At 42.3% G+C, this 21080-nt stretch overlaps 1 protein-coding gene across 4 annotated transcripts in view; it reads right to left on the reverse strand.

The window, feature by feature from the left end:
• The window catches only part of NSD3 (nuclear receptor binding SET domain protein 3), an 84051-nt gene that overhangs the window by 20615 nt on the left and 42356 nt on the right, over positions 1 to 21080 (reverse strand). Inside the window, exons 10-16 of one of the 4 annotated variants that reach the window (XM_080982324.1) lie at positions 20607 to 20737; positions 19863 to 19991; positions 16088 to 16214; positions 15388 to 15585; positions 12843 to 13016; positions 3391 to 3414; positions 97 to 253 (exon numbers count right to left, since the gene is read on the reverse strand). In XM_080982324.1, coding sequence (XP_080838450.1) covers positions 97 to 253; positions 3391 to 3414; positions 12843 to 13016; positions 15388 to 15585; positions 16088 to 16214; positions 19863 to 19991; positions 20607 to 20737 — 940 coding nt within the window. Of the gene's footprint in view, positions 1 to 96; positions 254 to 3390; positions 3541 to 12842; positions 13017 to 15387; positions 15586 to 16087; positions 16215 to 19862; positions 19992 to 20606; positions 20738 to 21080 lie in introns of all 4 variants that reach the window. The other 3 variants (XM_080982323.1, XM_080982326.1, XM_080982325.1) reach the window with 3 other exon arrangements.

Here is a 21080-nt window from a genome sequence, read left to right on the forward strand (position 1 = left end):
AAAAAGAAATCATGATAGAGTAGTAGTAGTAGTAATAATAATAATAATAATAATAATGGGATAACCACAAAGTATTTTGAGTTGGGCTTCACTTGCCTGTAGTTTCCCAGCTTGACCCAAACAATCTGCTTGTACCGTAGCTTCTTGCCCACTTTGCAGTCATTGCAGTTCCAGGAGCCCTCTGGCATCTCGATGTTGAGACATTCCGGGTGGAAGGACGCTGGACATGATTCACAGCACAACAGTTTCCCACCTTTAAACAAACAACATTGCTCAGTTTATAGTTAAAGGCGTCGGGCAGGATTCACCGTCTCTCAAGTGCAATATGCCCAGGATTACCAACCCATACAATACAAACGGCAAAACAAAAGGATCAAGTCAAATTTGCAATGCTGGATTTAAAAACACATATTCTGTATGTACAAGACTAATAAAAAAAACCTCCCAAGCCATGTGATTTGCTAAAGCACATCAACTTTTTATGTTACACAACCAAATCAGACCTACTTTTGAATATAAAAAAACTATGTGGAAGTTTCCTTTTCTCAGGCAGTTTTAATATTAAGAGATGCCAATATTTCAGATAAATGACTGGTTGTAGTATGTTTTAAACCAGCATTGCCGTGACTGAATCCCTTAGCAATCAGTTAGTGCATAAAAGTTAGCCTATAGGTTGATCAATTTTTTTCTGCTTCAAAAACGATACAAGAGAAAAATAAATTCTATTATCTCTAAATTGCAAATCTTTGCTGACTCTGCAAAACAAAGGTTTCCTGCACTACGTGGCTTGTGCAGATGTAACAATTCCCTTCTCTAAAGTGCACAGCAGGCTAAACTCACTTGCGCATCCCTCCCTTCAAACACTTTCCCTACTTTTCTGCTTTTGGAGCAAACCCCACAGTAGCCTGACATCTGCACCAAGGTTGGCTCTTACTATGGGAAGCTTCAAACCAGTGTGATCAGGGACATCACATCTGCACGAGCTACCTGTATTTTGAAGTAGTTAAATATTTATACTAACGGATGGGGATATTTGCAAGTGGGGACTTGATTTTTGTTCAAATATGTTGTTGATAGCAAACAAGCACTCTTGCAAAGCCGGGGGGGGGGGCTCAAAATTTAGGACACAGCATTAAGCTGCTTTTGTGGGACTTTTTAGTATCTGGAGAAATTTGGATTCATGTTTTCCAAAAGGCTGTCAGAAAAACTTGTCCACCTATAGACTTTCAAAGCTGTGATTGCACTGGTTGTTACAGAGCTCGAAAAAGAGTTTGTTAAAACAACAACAAAATAATTACTATATTTCCTCTGCTGTGGATGCAATAAAGCCTAAAATGCTTGATTTCCCTTTCATTTCAAAATCCCACAATTAATTCTAAAAGCATAAACACCATTTCAGAGGAAATACAGCTCCAATCATTGAAAAAAATGCCCAAACAAGGTAAAATGTCAAAAAGATGTGAAAACCAAAGCAAACAACCAACAAAACACACACACACACACACACACACACACACACACAAAATTTTCCAATGCTAAGCAGGAAATTGGCTCTTACAATGCATTAGTAAGATTTGCTGAAGCCAAGCATAAAGAGGGCTCAAAATAATTCTCAAGTCTCAAGTGTCTCAAGTCTCTCAGTGATGGAGACTAGCTTAAGAACAGCAACAAGGCGAGTGAGCTATTAGCAAGGGGAACCAGGTCAACACTCTTTTGGAGAGTTCAAGCACTCAGAAACAATAGAAGCTGTTTTCCAAACTTCACAGACAAAAGCCCTAGTTTGGACAAGGCTCCAACTGTGTACAGCTCACATGCAGTTGAGGAGGCAGGCCCAACCAAAGTCTTCATAGTGAACATTATGGGTTCTTATCCAACTAGCATCTACTTGGAATAGACCCACTGAAATTAACAGACCTCAACTAGCCGTGTTTATTAATTTCAGTGGATCTACTTTGAGTTTGTCTTATGTTGGATGCAACCTCATGTTTTCCTAAGAGCTATATGTGCCAAGTGGAAGTGAAGGCAGGGAACATGGCAGATGGCTGGGTAAGCTCCTCCTGTGGATACATAGGGTCTATACATGCATGGAACCTCTCCAAATTCCTTCAAAACTGGTGTCCTACTCTTGTTCTCATTTGAACTGAAGGACTGTTGCAGAGTTGTCACCTGGCTGGTCTTCTGTCTTGTCTGAGTCTCAAAATTAAACAGCAATTTTGAATCTTCAGAAATTTAAAGAACGATTACAACTGTGCAAGAGTCATTTCTACGTGTGAAGCCCTTAAGAGAATTATTCAGTAGCATCAGGTGACCACATTTTTAAAGCCATCCTTCCTATTCCCAACTGTCTCTTGCTGGAAGTACTAAATTTGCTCTCTTCAAATGTAGTTTCTTAGGAACCCCATGAGAAGTATGGTTCCAGGAAGAGGTAGAGAAACAAATCAGCTGTGTGTAATATGTGCATTCTGTTATACCACATTAATGAAAATGGATGAGGGGATAAGAACATAAGAACAGCTTTGCTGGATCAGGCCAAAGGTGTGGGTATTATTTATCTCCAGCAGTCCAGCATTCTGTTCTCATGTGGCTAGTGAGAGATCTATGAGAATCCCACAAGCAGGACATGAGCACAACAACCCTCTCCTACTGCCTGTAATGCTGGAGGCAATAAATAGGCATTGATAGCCTTATCCTCCTTAAGTGGCGACAACTGGTCAGAAGGAATCTTCTGGGAATTAAACCAGCAAAAGCTATCCAGCTGCCTAAGGAAATATCAACAAGCAATTAAAAGGCTGCCTTCTTCCTCATGGAGACTGAATAAGTCGAGCAAAGGCTTCTCAACAGAAAAATAGCAGTTGAGAAATGTGAAAGCCATCCAGGCAGGAATGGCAAGGATTGGTTCAAATACATGGCAGCCCTATACAATCGATGGCTTGAAAAGGGGTCTTGGTGATCTTACAAATCACGGCACCAAAAATCTTCTCCTGGAATCACTGGCTAACATACTTGCAACCTCTAGGCAATCCCATTCTGGCTGTGAAACAGGTCTGAGCGAGGCTCAAATGGGCATTTATCTCATCTAGTGTGGTTAACATGCAACACAAAGACACAACAGATTCTGTCTCACGGCTTTCAGGAAAGTCTATTAGATTTGGTTGGTAAAGTGCAGCTCAGTAACAGAGCGGAATTTGGCAATTATTTTAAGCCCCTTTGTAATATTTTTGCCAACATGAATGCAGACTCACAATAAGCCATGAGTGAAGTTTATCAAGCGCAACAAGAAGGTGCTGGATGAGCATAGAGAGCTTGATTTGTTTTTAAAAGCAAACAAAAAGAAAGGAAAAGCAGGAAAGTGAAAGAAAATTAAAAAGAGAAAGAAGCTATTTTGGTTACCTTTCTCACATTTCTTTTTGGAAGCTGACGAAGAAGGAGGAATCATAGGTAATTTCATCAACTCAGCACGATTTGATTCATTCAGTAGGTAGTGGGACTTATTGGCATATGAACTGAACAGGGGGTCTGAATGATCCTGCACTATCAGCCCTATACGAAACAAACAGAAAGAAATGAGTTGCAATGAAGCTACCCATGATTCCATAAGGAGAAAAATAAATAAAACCAAATTAAACACCTAATATGCATATTTTACTTATGTTTTAAGTATGGAAAGAAAAGTGATGTGATGAGGAAAAAGAAAAGGTGAGAGAGAAAAAGGTTCTATGTCTACGGAGAGGTTGTTATGTTGAAAAAGATAGCATCTATGTGCCTAAGTATATAGGATTAAAGATAAGATATAGGTCCAAAATTGTTTTTCACCTGTGCTCTATTTAACCTGCACACTTGAGAAAACACATCTGTGACTTTCCCTATAACCGATCTACCCTCAAAAAGGAAAGGCAGCTAATTGGGAAACATGCTGCCAATCCCATCAACAGGGGCTAAGAACTTAAGACCACACGTAAGCCACAGCCATGTTAAGAATCACCTAGAGAGGATTCAGAGCTTGGCTGCAACTTCTGCTGCACAATGCAGTCCTGAATCAATGCCCTTCTTAGATGTTGCTTCACGGGAGCAATTTCAGCCTGGTGAAATTGTTAGACTCAACAACATCTGATTGATGTGCCATGTTTATTTGAGTATTCCTTTCCCCAAATCATCATTGGGAAGAATGAGTAGGGGGGTTGGATGGTTGTGGTGTAAGGGAGGCATCATGATCAAATAAATGCAGTAAAATGGGGATCAGACATTTCACCTGTCATGGTAAACCATCGTGAGCGGTTTGCCATGGAACATGCAGGTGGCTCCTGCTTCACGTCTGCCCTGGCAGGAATGGGAACAGCACTATGTCCAAAGCAGGGCTCTAGCAAACCACCCCTGCAGAGACATGAACAAACCTCAGCCTCAGATCATAGCTTGTCTGGAGTGAAATAAAGCACATTCCCAGGTTGAAGGTAACCTTGCACAGGGATTGTGATTTGTTGTAGCCACTAGTGAAGCAGAAAAGCACAAGTCATCTGCACATACATAGCAAACCATTCATGTGAAAATGCAGCCACTACTCCCCCCCCTCACAGTACCCCCACACGGATATATTTTAGAGAGTCTCACCAGATTGAGATTTCTCTCCAGTAAGTTAACACTGGAGCATAGTTTCTTTTAATTTTTACCAGTCTCCAGTGACTAAGGAAAGACCCCAATATACAAAAGGGATGGAAAATAATAAAATGACTTTTCCAGAAACAAGTGCAGGACACAAATCATGATTTAACCAAAAGCCTCCTCAACCAAAGCATCCTAGGTTTGGCAACTCTCATGGCAAAGGGGACAATTTCTCCTGACTTCCAGCTTCAGCAGAACTTTTTCTTTCTTTACTTCTTCCTCCTTACACAAATTAAAAGTGTAAAACATACATACTGATCAGTGCACATCTATGCTGCATGGAATCTACATGCTAGAGAGCACGATCTTTCAAGAAAAAGGGGCCATATACAACTAATTCACTTAGAGCATACCCACTGAAATTAATGGACCTAAGTTACTGAGTAAGAAAAACACTGGATACAGCCCCAAGATTCTTGTGCAAATGCTTCATAGGAAGAACCTGAAGTCTATTCCTCTGATGACTACGGCAAGGGAGGCAAGCCACGCTAAGTTGAACATTCCACGCATGCCAGTCCCATTTAAAAAGCTTATGTTATGAAGTGCATACTGCAGTCTCAACATTAAATGTTGGTTTCCTACACAAAAATGCACGTATGTTGAGGAGAAACTCACAAAGAGTTATCATGAGATGTCTGAATTGTATTTGTTCTCAGGGACCCCAGTATTTACTAGAACTGTTATCAGCCAAGCTAGGAGGCAAATCCAGAGAAAGATCAGGAAAAAAATCATTATAAACTTGATTATAAACCATGCAGCAAAATCAACACTGTAGGCCACTAAAATTCTGGTTAGCTTTACTCCTCCTTTTTGCTAGCAGCAAAGCACCCCAGAATTTTGGGGTTAGCATTACATGGAAATGTGGCCAACATAAACTTTTGTCTTCAAACTACAGAAGGCACACATGATAATCAACAGAACACTTTGGGAATCTTAAAATTTTATTACAAAAGCTAAGAATTCATCCATTTTACTCAGATTTGGGACAAGTCTCCATTTTATACCCTCGCACGGCAAGACTACACTATACTCTCTCAAAGCCTTGCTACACTTCCAAAGTTGTTGTCTCTGAAACACGTGTTCCTAACAGTGATCAATACTTCTCAAAAGTAAATGCAGGATATAGCTGCAATGTACTGAAAGCTATTCTTCAATGCATTTTAAAAAAAATAAATCCTAAACATGCCTACTTAGAAGTAAGCCCTCTTGACTTCAAGGTAACTGTGTCTTGGATTACAGCCTTCATTACAGAACCCTCAAGAAATACATCTCTGTGAAAACCAGATCAACAAGTCAACGTACAATAAAGTCCTTGTTCTTATTATTCAATGTATTACTATTCCACCTTTTTCTCATGTTGGGATTCAAGGCGGCTTCCAACATTAAAAAATAGCATCACAAAATATACAGTAATAAAAATTAACTAGTAAACCCAATAGTTTAAATATATCAAAACACATTTAGAAGTAGCAATTGAAATCCGATGTGCCCTTACATCAGCCCAGTGACCAGCATCGTCTGCAAGGATAGCAAAGAGGGAGCCAGTCTAGCCTCTCCTGAGAGGGAATTCCACAATATGGGACCAGCCACAGATGAAGCTCTATCTCTGGTGCACCCCCCATGGGCTTGTGAGGTTGATGGGACTGACAGAATGTCATTAGTCAGGGAGCAGGCAGGGTATTAATGGGCCATCCTGTGTGCCTTTGGATCACACAAGAGCCCATTTAGCCCGCTGAGCTAGTTGGAGCTGATGGGAGTCCCATTATTATGTTCACTAAAACACAATACAAAAGGAACATTGGACACTTACCATGAAGGTTCCTTCTGGTTTGGAGTGAAGAAAAACCCAATCAGGTGGGCTGACTCTTACCACCCAGAAAATTAGAAAACTTGTGAGCAAACCTTTGCAGTTCAGCCTGGTCATGTAGACTCCTTCTCTGTTCTGCCCTATGGCCAAGCCTGAGGAAGAGTTTGCTGAGAAGTGTAAAGAACTGGAGCTGCAGGGGACCTGATGCCAGCCGGAGGCCTCAGCAGATGTAACTGTTCAGGAGTGTCTAATAAGTGCTAGAGGTTGGCTGTGGTAGAGTGAGCCTTGGATGCCTTGTTCACCCCAAAAGAAGATAAATTCCCCAAGTTCCTTTCTCAGTTTAGAGTAAAGGAGCATCTGATAGTGTGATGTGTGCAAAAGCTGCCCTGATCACCAGGGAGGGAAACAGAAAATGAACCGTGGCTGAAGTTCAAGCAGAGGGAGAACACGCTAGAGCACTCTCTCCCCCAAAGCCAACTCAGTGGAGGTAAAAATGTTTGGTGAACATGAAGGATTTCCATATGGCTGCCCTGCAAATCTCTATGAGAGGAGCACTGCTAGAAAAAGCAGTGGTCTGTTTGCAAGAAAGTTCTGGTTTCTCTCCTGCGAAAAGCACATTAAATTCTTTTTTCTGGGTCTAGAACTGCTCCCATGTGCCATAACTTTCTGGGTGGGTAGAGATGGCTTTTGTGCTTGTTTATAATGAAGCCAAAGTTTTCTGTAAGTCCTGTCGTGCTCTCTTCCTGGATAAAGACCCAAAGAGCAGGAAGTGAAAGGATGCTACCGATATCAGTGTCTACCTGTCTGCTGGTATACAAAACTCAGGAGTTGCCCAAACAGAAAGGATACGGGGATATGAAGGCATGGCCCTGTTAAATCTATGGAGTCCACTTTGTGAATTGCCTCCCTGGTGGTCCTGAGGGACTCCATCCTGAACTTGCAATAAATCCTGACACTGTTGTTTTCTGCTGCTCCAGAGAAGCGGACACGGAGCAATGGATCTAAACTACAAGAAAGAAGATTCCACCTAAACATTAGGAAGAACTTCCTGACAGTAAGAGCTGTTCGACAGTGGAATTTGCTGCCAAGGAGTGTGGTGGAGTCTCCTTCTTTGGAGGTCTTTAAGCAGAGGCTTGACAACCATATGTCAGGAGTGCTCTGATGGTGTTTCCTGCTTGGCAGGGGGTTGGACTCGATGGCCCTTGTGGTCTCTTCCAACTCTATGATTCTATGATTCTATGATTCTATGTTTACATATTCCAAGTCCAATATGGACATCCAGTTCCCTCTTTCCTTTGGGTCAACAAAGATGACTGACTAAAGCAGAGAATTATTCCTCTGAGGGAACTGGCTCAATGACCCCTATATCTAACAGATTCTGGATGATGTTATCACCTGTTTCACCTCCGACCAGAAGGCTGGCCATGGTCAAAAACAGTCTTTTGGTCTGGACTAAAATTCTGTGACTGGGTTTAACACCCAGTTGTCCAATTAGGGTTCCTAGGTGAGGAGAAACAACTTCAATCTTCTTCCCACTGGAGGAAGGCTGGCAGCTCAGCAGGTCTGCCCTAGAATATGTGTCACCATGTGGGCTTCAGTTTCTATAATCCCTGTGGTGAAATGAGCTTTTACTGAGGTGAAATGAGTAATAAGTATATCTAGGCTGTCCCTCCCCTGTTGGGATGCATTTGTCCTTTGTTTCTACAAGGGGTTGCTTGAGTACACATCACCAAAGAGACAAATCCTGTTAAAGGGCACTGATTAAAATGGGAGGTGGGTGGTGAACTCCTTCTACCAGAGTAGCAGTGATCGCCTGGTGAAAAATGGCAAAGCATTCAGGGTGGGATCTACAATGAATGTCAAGGCCTTGGCCAGCCTTCTCAATGCTCTATGGAGGATTCTATCATCCAAATCCTTGTTTTGAAGGTTTGCAAGTCAGAGAAATAAAATGATAATTAAAGAATGAAAGTAGAAGTGGCTCTTAAAGCCAGGGCTTAGTCCGAATGAGATTTCTTGACTGCCACATTGGATTTCTTTTCAATAGGCTCTTAATGCAACATTCATTATCCATAGGTAAGAGAACACATGACAACAAGACTGTCCCCAGGGAATCTACTACTGGGATTTCTAGTTTTTCCATTGGTTGGGAAGAAAGTGTGTAGAACCTGTGAGCTAGTTTAGCAGCCTTTTTGCTCTTTAAGGAGCTAGCCCATTCCAAGTCTACCATCTGAAGAGGTGGAGGAGGAAGAGCACTTCCTTGGAGGCTGACCAGAACTCAGAAAACACCAGTACGCCTCTGGAACTCATTTGAGATGGCTGAGGAGCCAAGGTTGTAAACCAAGTGACAATAAGGCTTTTGCTAATAAAGGCAAAATATCATAATTATGAGTAAGTCTGGTAGTGGATTACCCATCAGTTCTGCTGCCAAGTGACCCTTCTCTAGCTCCCTTCTCCAAGCTACTCTGTTGTTGGAAGTCCCCTTGATTAAGAGGGGAGAATGAGGTGCCTGTATGGGAAGCCCTGAGAGGCAACATTCTGCAGGAGGATAGAAAGCCAGCAGATGTGAGTTCAGGCGAATATTGATTAGGTTCCTCTGATAAACAGTGAACAAGCAGCATGAACATGTTTAGCTGGGGGCTTTTGTCTGGCTTCTAGCTATCCCTCCTGTCTGGGGACTGGGGGAGACAGAAAACTCTGAATGTGCTGATACCATTCTAAAGTGTTTTTGAAATCTATCTTCTATCTATCTTCTTTGTTTTGTTTTAACATTTAATTGGTGAAATCATCAATAACAGCCCATAAATTCTATGAATAAATTGTTCCTCAGTTAAAAAAAAAAAGGCTGGAGGTGAAGGACTTAGTAGCCATGGAGGAGGGAGACCCCAAAAAAGACATGGGGTGTGGCATTTGAGCAGTTGTGGTGCATTTTTGAAAAGGCACTGCATTCTGCTAAAGTCAGCTGCAGGCAGCTATGTGAGTTAGCTGCTTGATGCCCTGCCATCCTCTGAAAAGGGACTGCCATATAAATGTTTTTTCCCCATCTGCAGATGACACCTGGTACAAAGATGCAGAGGCTGAGATAATGGTGCTGAGATCACCCTCCTCCTGCTTTGAAATCCCTTTGCATCAGCTGAGGTGGAGGGCAGGTCAGTACTCCTCAGACTCCTCTGTTGTTGTTGTTGGCTGGCCTTGAAACTTTGTAGTGACAGCCTCAGGCATGACAGGACCCCAGCAGTTGGCTGCACAAAAGCAGGAAGCAAGCAGAGGAGGAATCTACAAGGCTAGGATGAAAAGTTTGATCACATGTCCTCTGCCTTCCTGGGTGGTAGAAGGAATCAACCCACTCTGCATGCTTCCTTTCCCCCAAACTAAAAATGTCAACTGTAACAATTTTTTTGGCAAAAACCACACTTTCCCTTTTTTTCATTTGCCTTACACTTCAACGATTAATAGCACACCTAATGTTTTTACCTATAGACTAGACTGTCCTAGCAGACAGAGCAATTTGAAACACAACAGACATCGCTGTGCTTTTGAAGAATACTGCTCAACATCAAAACCAGTAAATTTGGGAAGGGAAACAACTTTTACGAAAGAGAGAACAAAATGTACCAGCATCCCCATTCACCCCATAAAAGTTTCCAAGGACAACTGAAACCATGAACCTGAGAAGGCAACGGCCTGGAAAGAACAGTAATCAGAGGTAGGCAATTAGGTACAAAGCAAAGTGTTTGAAGGTCAGAACCCATTCATGGCTGTTGTGCATATCTAATAAATACACTGTTGTTTGCATCAGCACTCTATTACTGTAGCAACCACAACTCACCCTGCAAACCTTGTCAATAGCCTTCTATCCAACAAAGCTTTTCAGAAATAGTGTGTATATATCTTAAAACATGCAAAGAATTTTCAATTAGGAAGTAGAAATCTACAAGCTATTCCTTCACTGCACAAGTACTGCAACAGAGCAAATTTCACCATTCTGAAGGCCAACTGTAATTTCTCAGAGAAAATGTTTATGTCACCATCTCCAAGACAGAAACTGCTCAAAAAGTGTCGGCATGGTGCCTTGCCTTGGGCACTGGCTCAACCATGTAGACAGTCTCCACATCAGGAGGTTGGCAAATGGTTCTCCAGTGAACTGGGGCAACCCATGAAGATTATGAGCCCCAATGTGAAAGCTTCTCAATGCAACAGCATGTGCAGCATCTTCCCATATGAAGAGGGAAGCCTGAGCACTGCAGCGGCTGAGGCACCAAGTCCTATTCTAATGTGGCTGTCTATGCCTTTTGGCTGCTTGAATTCACATGTTTTGTTTTCTTTATTTACAGATTTATTTACATACCACCCCCTTGCAAAATATCAGGGCATAAAATCTTTTGAAAGCAATACAGAACAGTAATTAAAATGACTAGCTACTTAAGAGCATTTAAATTACCAGCTAATTCTCCTTTTGATATAAGAACAAAAGAACTGCTCCCTCTGTCTGTCCTAAAGTAGAAGTTCAGGAGAATTTACCCAACCCAGACCAGAGAGGTAGGCAGAAATCATAGTGTGATGTAATTAACTTAGGAATGGAGTGTAGGATGACCAAAGTGGCCACCTGCCTTTCTGAACACTAAAAGAGCTGGAATCTAAAAACTACAAGTTTTGGAAAAGCTAGCAACAGCCAACCCATTTAAGAAGTTTTGATCTTGTATATTAGATATTTCTAGCTATTTTAAATTTGATCGCCTATCAGATGTATTATTTTTTTTAAATCATGCTTGTAAATATGAAAGTGAAGTCAATCTTAAAGTTGGAGGGAAAGGTAGCTAAGAAGTAACCCCCAACCCCAACAGGTAAAAGGAAACTGACGCAAACAACGCTAGAGGTATGTAAATAGTTTGTGCCCACAACTGTGACTCCATTGGCATGAAGACTGCTTAGGACAGTCACAACATGCTGAAAAGGAGTTAGATCCATTCACTCCAGATGTTGGAAATTGTTTGGTTTTCTTACTGCTCCAAGGACCCCTGCTCAAGCTCAACACTCTAAAACTTACTGTTTCCCTCTGAGCCTTCAGGCGCCATTCCTCTGGAAAAAATTAAATTTATTTAAAGGGACATGAACTTTTGTCTCCTGTTTACCTCCATGCCCTGTGTCAGCATCATTGCCTCTCCTGTATGTAATATATCCCAAGGAGGAAATGAAATAGTTATTTCCACCACATCTGTTTATGTTCTCTGTCTCTGTATGTCTCTCTCTCTCCCCTTCACCTGCCTTTACAAACAACATTCAGAAAAATAATTTTAATTGACATCTATTGATAAAACTTTGGGGAATCAAGCAGAAAGGGGTGCATTCTACCAGGCAATGCAGGTATATTCTTCTCATTTCAACAGGGCAAAGGTAGTTGCTGTCAGTACCTGTTAGATTCTAGTCCAGGCTTCCTCAACCTCAGCCCTCCAGATGTTTTTGGCCTACAACTTCCATTATCCCTAGCTAGCAGGACCAGTGGTCAGGGATGATGGGAATTGTAGTCTCAAAACATCTGGAGGGCCGAGGCTGAGGAAGCCTGTTCTAGTCTAAATCACTGCCTGTATCCACTGAATACAATTTAAGAGTCACAGCTCAGTTATTCCCTCTTCCTAGAACTGACTTCCATAACTGCTCATGTGAAATTTACTACCACATTGCTGGTATACTACAATGCACTATACATAAGCTCATTTTACATCTATACAGCTAATCTTGCTGGGTTATCATTGACTAAAACAAGTAAATGACAAAGAACTTACTGTGCAATCCTAGCCATGTTTACTCCCAGCAAAGTGTATGCAATTCTAGTCTCCATGCTTTAAATTAGTAAAATTTGTAAAGGAGGATTCAGAACTACTAGAATTAGAGAACAGAAGTCTCTTCCTACTTATATTTAGCTTAAAAAGTGGTGTTTCCTCTAACTCATATTTAAAAGTATTTCATGGTTGAAAAGGGACCTTTTTCTAATCTATGAATAACCCACCCACCTGCAGGATCAGTTTTGATTTACATGATGAACTGAACACATTCATGGCTGCCAAAAGTGACTGAAAAAGTCAGTATTAGAATTCCAGCCGCTGGCATCAGGGACTTTGCCACAGGCTCCCCCCACCCCACCTGGAAGCAGAAGGCACCACCTTGGTATCCTTCCTAACGTGTCTAAGAATGGGCACTAGCAGCTAAAAGCCTGTAGAAAATTAATATGCTACATCCAATAGCCAAGGAGGAAACTTGAGAACAAAAATAATTCCCCCAGAGCAGAAGGGGTGGGAGTGGGGGTTCACAGTTCAGTTTTTAACAAAATCAAGGACTGAACACCAAAGATATAAACAGAGGAAGACAAAAAAACAGAGCTCACCTCTTGCACAAACGAAACAAAAGCCTACATTTACAGCTGATGAAGAGTGATTGCTCCTTTTGGAATGGTTACTACAGATGAGAATGTGGGATGACACAAACAAACTTCCTGCAGCAATACAGCCATCTCCCGAGTGATAGGCAATGGGGCATCTCAAACATCTCACCATGCGACCTGTTTAATATAAAATGGACCATAGGACAGTATGTTTAGAACATGGCTACAGACTTCAAAGTCTGCAACGAAGTTTTGATTTTCATTTGATATACCTAATAATGATGTAACAGTTTTCAAAAAGCAATGACATTTTGCATCCCTAGGGGTGCAACTCCACCCACACCCTGGGGAGAACCTGTTTTGGATAATCCTAACATGAGCCGTAAATGGGCACAGCCAAACTCATATTGGGATTATTCCATAGGAGTGCAGAAAAGATCTAGCACATCATATCATGCTCAGAGGTCAGGTTCCCAAGAACCTCAGCTTCCATAAATAAATAAAGACATTTTTAGTGCTCATGTCTATGAAGACAGCTTGAAACACCTGCTGCAAACTCAGAATCAGAGTAGATTTACTTACACACTTACACACACACACACCCCTGCAAAGTGAGGCTTTCGTGCCCTGAATCTGGCCTTCCCCTCTCCCACATCTAGAAAAACTAGATGGCTGGGTTGTCAACACAGGGAGCAGTGAATACCACCAGTATTTCCCAAAGAATCTCTCTTTCACCTGCACATCAAAAGCACGGTAAAGACCCTTTCTGTCCACATGGCTCCACCGCTGCAAGAGTGAGGGCCATTAGCAGAAGAGTCAACCTTTTCTTTGCTTTGACTAATCTTGATGAGGCTGAGACCCCCCCCCCTTTTCAACCTAAAAGAGCCTCAGTACACCAAAGTCTTGAGAGTCCCTATCTGACGTGCCTTTTTGTGGCTGAGAATTCATATGCTCTACAACAAGGGTGAGGAACAGAACCTGGCTGATGGGCTGGATCCTTATCTCTATGCCCCCCTCCCCAATGTAAAGTATGACAGGTGGGCACACAGACAATCAGCTGACTGCTGGGACTTACACAGCCGTGTGGCACTTACCAAATCCTGGCAATCAGGTGATCCTCTCTTGCAAAGGGCTGTGCAGGTGCCGCTGATTAACAGTGCGTGCAAACCCCCTTTGGTGCAGCTGTGCCTTCTCCTGTCCCACACCTGATGACATGTGTAGGGTTGGGGTCATGGCTTGGCCAAGATGGCCTGGTGGGCCTCATTAGGCCCATGAGCTGCAGGTTCCCCAGCCCTGCTCTATAGCTGATCTCAAATGTATTCTAGCTAACTCAGGCCTAATTCAATAAAGGCTGCTAGGAACGCTAATGGATGTTTGTTAGGCAGGTGTGTTTCTGTACCTCAACCCTATTGAGCAATCCTCCAGCTATCCCTTCTTCTTTAAGTGACAGCTCCACTTTTCTGCACGCACAGGGTACACAGATTGTTTTACACAAAAGATATCAATAACCAAGCAAAATATAACGTCACTTCTTTTCACATCCTACTGTACAGGTTTTATGTCTGCTATACCAAAAGGTCTCTGCAAATTCTGTTAAGTAACTGAAAATAAAATGAAACAAGCTCTGCTATACTTGTTGATGGCCTAATATTTGGCTTCTCTTGTTCACTGCCAACAGCAATGAAAAACAGCCAGAGGCCATCAAGACAGGTTAATACAGTAACTACTTCTCACTCCTTGGATAGAACCAGAACAGAAATATGGCCACCCGTATTAAGTGCCTGGCTGAGTTTCTTGCTGATATGATAACAATCTGAGACTAGCTCAGCATACCGGCATGTCCGGTGCACGAGCAGGAAAACATACAGATATTTTAAGTTGCATCAAACATTCTCCATCCACTAGTGCAAGGAGTCTTACACTGGTGGACGGGTGTTTGAATGTTGCGCAAGAATCCAACACAACAGCTGGGATAGTGAAAACTTGTTACACAACAAGAAAACATTTCACCAGTGAAACAAATATGCTGCTAAGTGGCTTTGTGTGGTACTCAACTAAGTTTTACTCAAAACAGACCCACTGAAGTTAATGAGTATGACTGATATGTGCTGATCCACTTTCAGATCTTGGCAATGGGTTCCTCCATCACAAGCCAACTACAGGAATTGGTAGCCTCAATTCAAGGCCACCAACACCATTTTTTAATTATATAAAAGATTTCTGACCTGCCCTTCATCACAGCAGGAACGTCAAGGTATGATACACCAGGCTGCCCTTGTGCCATGGGAGAATAAAACAGCACATTCTCCAAGGGAATTCAATGACCACAGGGAAGCCTTGTATCAGGATACCTGGGCCAGCGTTATCAGGTTGCCTTAATGGCAGCTATGAAGAGTGTCCCTGATGCTGCTCTTCCTATTTCCAGGGTCAAGCTAAACAGGCTGAGTGGTAACTGCAGCAGTCCAAGCGCCTTGGGGTTGTTGCTGCAACACATCAGAGAGTCTGCAGTTTCCTGCTCTTCTCCAAAGACAACAAGTAAGAATCTTACCTTTGCTCGCTTTATGAATATCCTTCTCCATGGAGCAGGCAGTACAGCAGTGTTGGGGGCAACGGAATCCTCGGGACTCAAAAACAGCCGTAGCAAACTTGCGGATGCAGACCTCGTGATAAAATTTGCCACAGGCATTGACAGAGCAGCGTTTCACGTCTTTGCCAGGCAGCTTGCAGGAAAAGCACGTATGCTGTCCTTTAGAAAAGAGAAATAAAGAGGACCAGCCTAGGGTAAAACATTCTGAGAATATAAAACAAAGCAGCCATGACAGGTAGTAGCTGCCCTAGGTCTCTGTAGATTTCTTCAGACAGAGTGGACGGGAAAGGAAGACAACTGTATATTCCTGCCAGCTTTCTGAGGCTGAGAAAGCTGACCATCAAGGCAATTTCCCCCAGTTACTCAGTACGAATAGAAAGTGGGTGGCAAGGGGGGGAAGCTGAGTTAATGGACGGTGGCTAGAAAAGGAGCAAATTAGCCAAGATAGTGCTACAGAGCAAGATCCAAAGATCCAGGCTGGGAAACCTGAATAGTTTAATGTGCTTTCACACGCGCGCGCACACACACACACACACACACACGAAGCCAATATATTTGCTAGTGAACCCTCCAGGACAGGAACACAACAGTCAAGCTGAACAAGAGCCTCCAGAACTCCTACCAGGAGAATTCACAAGGTGGAAGTCATTCCCTCATTTACCATTTTTGCACTCCAGGCAGATGAACTTCCCATCAGGCTGTGAGCTCAATCCTAGGCATTCTGTATGGAAGACCCTGCAGCATTCTCCTTCACAGGACACCAGAGATTCACCAGAACTTTCACAAATCTTAAGAGAAAATAATGAATATGTGATCATAACGACCAGAGGTTTTAAATATTCAATGTAAGCAATCAGAGCTAAAGCTAAAAGAGGGGGACACCACACAACCCTGCAAGGTTCCATCACTGTCTAGCACAGGACTCTTCTACAGGTCATATTTTTTTGGTATGTCAAGAAGCACTGGTTGAAAAGTACTGGGCTGGTGTGACCAAGATTCTTCAGATGAAGTGGCTGGGCTAGCCAGATGGGAGGAGGCTTGAAGACCAACTGTTGGGGCCACCAGAAACAGGGAGCAGAGTAAGCCCATTTCAAGGCCCTGCATTTGAAAGAAACTAGTCCTGCATTGCTGGAATAAGGCAGCCCCATGGTTAGGAGCTTGCAAGACATGAGGAGCACACCAAGGCAGAGGGCAACCCTCACAGATCCTTGCAACACCGTTGGTGACCCTGGGTACTTTGCCCAAGGACAAATAGAATCATAGAACCATAGAATCATAGAGTTGGAAGAGACCACAAGGGCCATCGAGTCCAACCCCCTGCCAAGCAGGAAACACCATCAGAGCACTCCAAATGGCAGACTCCAGAGCAGTAATGATGTCAAGAACCTGGTAACACTACTCTGCTTCAGCTCTACTCCTATCATTGGGTGAATGTGATCAAGCCAATATTTTCTTCACTCTTTTAACAAACATTTATAAGGTGAAGTATGGTTTCTACTTGAGTACAGAGTCAGTGGCTGGGAATTCTTCCAGACTGACCCAATGCAGAGTCCAACACTGAGAGCTGTAGCCAACGCTAGCTTTACTCAGAGTAAACTCACTAGAATTAGGACAGGACTTTAGGTTCAGTGGGTCTACTGTGAGTAGAACTTAGTTGGTTAAACCCCTGTGATGCTGCTACATATGCAGTGCAGATGTCATTACCTCAGTTAAGTTTGAATCTTTTTTCCAATCCTTACATTCCCTCCTATTTCTAGAGGCCACACTTTCCACTTTATAAAATTTGCACAATTTCAAATGCCTCCTATCAGATGGAATGTCAGCATATGACCTGTTTTGCAGCCCATCAACCTCTGATGGGCTGCCACAATACTAACTAAAATAATGCTAACCAGCCTTATAGGACTATTGTAAGGATTACTAAACTAAAGTAATTTGATCCCTTGAAGTTCACCATTAAAATGGTCTTTAAATATTGATTACTAGGGTAGCCGTCAATGTCAATGTAATGTAAGGATTCTGGTCTTCAACCCAGTTCTGTTTGATTCAAGTCTGCTGCTTTGCAGATTATGCCCAGGGCCCTTCAGGTAAGGTTGCAATATCATGTTTTCTAAATGTCAAGTCTTCTAAAAAGTAGTGCCTGGCTAAGACCATTACCAATCTGAGATATATTAGGTTTATAGGCGAATCCCTTGACACCCTGCCATAACCTGCTTAGTCCTGGAGTCTTGCCTAATATTTCTACCCCTTCTACTGCCATTCACTCCCCATATTTTCCTTTCAGTGCACTGAATCCACTACAGTCTTATTCATTTCTTCTTCATCTCTTCTCACTGCCCCCACTTCTCAGCACCTGATTGTATTCTAAATGAGGGGTGGATGGGACAGTCTATTTCCAGACCATGTCTATCCTGCATGTGTTCATTTGTAAGTCCTGTTTAGAATCCACAGGAAAATGCATATTTATATTTATTTTAAAATATATATTATTCTAAACATTTTATTCTAAGATACATATTTTTAACACATTTTAACACCTTTTTTGAGCAAAGAACATATCACAAAATTCAAAGAAGTGCTAAATTTGAAGGCTAATTATATTCCAATCCACCTATTAGTGCAGGAAATGTGTATCAGTTTGCATCCAAATTCACAAAAACTAAATTCCTCAAACATCCCTACTCTAGATATGACCTATCAGAGGTTATTCTCCCAATTCATGACTTTAAGGCTGCAAGCCTATGCTCACTTACCTGGGAGTAAGCATCATTGAACTCAGTAGGACACTTAGTTTTGGAAGGGCACATGTAGGCATGTGCTTGAAAACTATCACAAATCTGTAATATACGTTGTAATAGGTGCACCCCCTAGTGACCTTTGGACAGAGCATTTAAAGGATAGTTTTGTCTCTGTCTAAGATACAACTACCAGGATCAAGGAAACTTAGAATCTTAGACTGTGTTCACATTATATTGTATCCTGCGGTTGCTGTTCCCAAAGATGCCTATTGTGCTTGCCTCTTGGAATTTGCCAGCCTCCCTCAAGACAACCAGTGTTGGACTTGGGAGACCTGGAAGATTCAAATTTGAATCACCACTCAACCCTAGAGCTCACTGGGTGACCCTGGCCAGTTGCTGCTTCTCGGGCTCACAGAGGATAAAGAGAGAAAGAGGAGAACCACATGTGTCACCTTGAGCTCCTTGCAGGAAAGGTGGGGTATTTTATAGTCTCTCATTGATTCAGAGGACAATCTGATGACATGCGAGTGGGAATTGCTTTAGATTGTTAAGGTGTTTTTATCACTGTTATAACAACAGCTACTTTTTTATCATTAGCAGAGTACCTGGATTTTTCAATGAGGTGAGCATTTTGACCTGTTTCCATTCTGTTAAAAATTGTTATGGTTGCTTAATTTTTGTTTCAGCATATGGTTATAACAACTAAATGTTTCCCCCCTAAAAAGGATGTGGATGATGATTACGATAATAATAGCAATAATGTGGAATTTCAGTGTCAGTGCCCTCAAGCTTTCTGGATCTATAGAGGTCTAAAATAAATGGGAATTCATTATGCACTGAACAGCTGTGATTCAGTTGCATTTTGGCCAGCACTAATGCAAAGTAGCCACTTTCTGCTTAATTTGCAAGCAAAAAAAGCAGGAAAGAACTTATCCTGGGCACTCAGAGTTACATAGTATCAGAAGCAAGGCTAATCCTTAATTTTGCCAGAGGTACAAATGCAGAGAAAATTAGCTGGAGGTATATTATGGGAAATGCAGTCAAAGGTATGTAACAAGGTTGAGAAGTACAGTGGTACCTCGGGTTACATATGCTTCAGGTTACGTACGCTTCAGGTTGCAGACTCTGCTAACCCAGAAATAGTACTTCGGGTTAAGAACTTTGCTTCAGGATGAGAACAGAAATCGTGCTCCGGTGGCACGGAGGCAGCGGGAGGCCCCATTAGCTGAAGTGGTGCTTCAGGTTAAGAACAGTTTCAGGTTAAGAACGGACCTCCGGAACGAATTAAGTACTTAACCCGAGGTACCACTGTATTTCTTAACGAAGGCTTGAATCAGCTAAATAGCTTTCAAGTCCATGCTGGGATTTAAATATCATGTAGACGTTTCCGTGCGCTGCTCTGGTTCACCAGAAGCGGCTTAGTCATGCTGGCCACATGACCCGGAAGCTGTACGCCGGCTCCCTTGGCCAATAAATCGAGATGAGCGCCGCAACCCCAGAGTCGGTCACGACTGGACCTAATGGTCAGGGGTCCCTTTACCTTTACCTAGCATGGTGCTGACCTTGTGTTGTCCAAAAGGTTTTAGCTGAAAGCAGTGCAGCTCAATCCTGCACATTTTCACTCTGAAGTAAGTCTCACTTACTCTTGCTCCTATGAGTGCATGTATAGGATTGCAGCCTTGACCCTGCCACACTTACCTGACATATTGTGTCTCTCTTACTTGTCCCAGAACCTCTTCTTGATAAACTTGAGTCCACGGATTGTACATCAGAAGCATCAGCATCTGCTGCGGCTGAAGGGCTATCTGACTGTTTTCCAAAGCTACCCTAAAAGAAAAAGCCCACAGCCATTTATATTGCCAACTTTTTAAAAGGAATGCTACAAAAGATAAATGCCACTGATTGAAAGAGAAAACCATAATAATATGATAGACATTGAAATTTTCTATGAAATCTTCTCTCTTATTTTAGATCAACTCTATAGTATGTTCTGCCATTTCCAAATTCGTATCAATACAATGTGTAAATGAGGAAAACCTCACAGCCTTGGGGGGGGAGGGGACTGCACCAAAATCTGAAATAAGAAAAGCTGAATTGTGTGGTATGGAACTTAGCATCTTATTTTCAATAATTTAGTCTGCCAGTTGGAGGAAGCAAAAGGAGCAAAACTGAGTATTTTCACAACCATAGGACCTTGCTAAATGAATTAAGAGAGAGGGAGGAAAGGAGCAGTAGCTGAGATTCTGAGTAAGTTAATTGTTGTAGCTAGGATGTATTCTGAATCTTTGAAATATGCAACTCTGTCCATAACACCAATCTACTCCCTACATTTCCCATTTTCAATGTAAAATGCTCTGACTAATCAAGGAGAAATTATGCACAGTTCACTATCATCAGTTATTTGCCCATTTCAAAGCACATCAAGAAATACAAAACATGTACCTGTGGATCATTAAGACCTCTCGAATCAGAGTCAGATGTATCTCTGTATGCTGAGCTAGTCAGTTCTACATCTGTTGAGGCACGACTCCTTTTCTTTAGAGGCTTACAAGAATCTGAAATCTCACTGGCACCTTGAATACAACATACTGGAATTAATCTTAAAAGATCTCTTAAATGTATTAAACACTGAAGGAGAAACTAAGGGGCTGGGTAGACACATGCAGAGATGGAACTGACAAGACACTTAGTTTAAAAGCTTTTAAAATTGCAACTAGTCCACTAAGATAACTCCAATTCTTTGAAAGATTGTCACTCCAACCCATAGATCAGAGGTAGCCCCCAGGGTGCTCTGCAGGACTACATCTCCCCTCATTCCTGACCACTGGTCATGCTGGTTGGACTGGATGAGAGTAGGGAATCCACAACATCTGGGAGGCACCATGGAGAAGAAGGGAGTAGAAGGGGGTGAGGGTG

Source organism: Podarcis pityusensis (genome assembly GCF_964106645.2).
Source record: "Podarcis pityusensis genome assembly, chromosome: 15".
In the NCBI taxonomy this organism is placed as follows: domain Eukaryota; kingdom Metazoa; phylum Chordata; class Lepidosauria; order Squamata; family Lacertidae; genus Podarcis; species Podarcis pityusensis.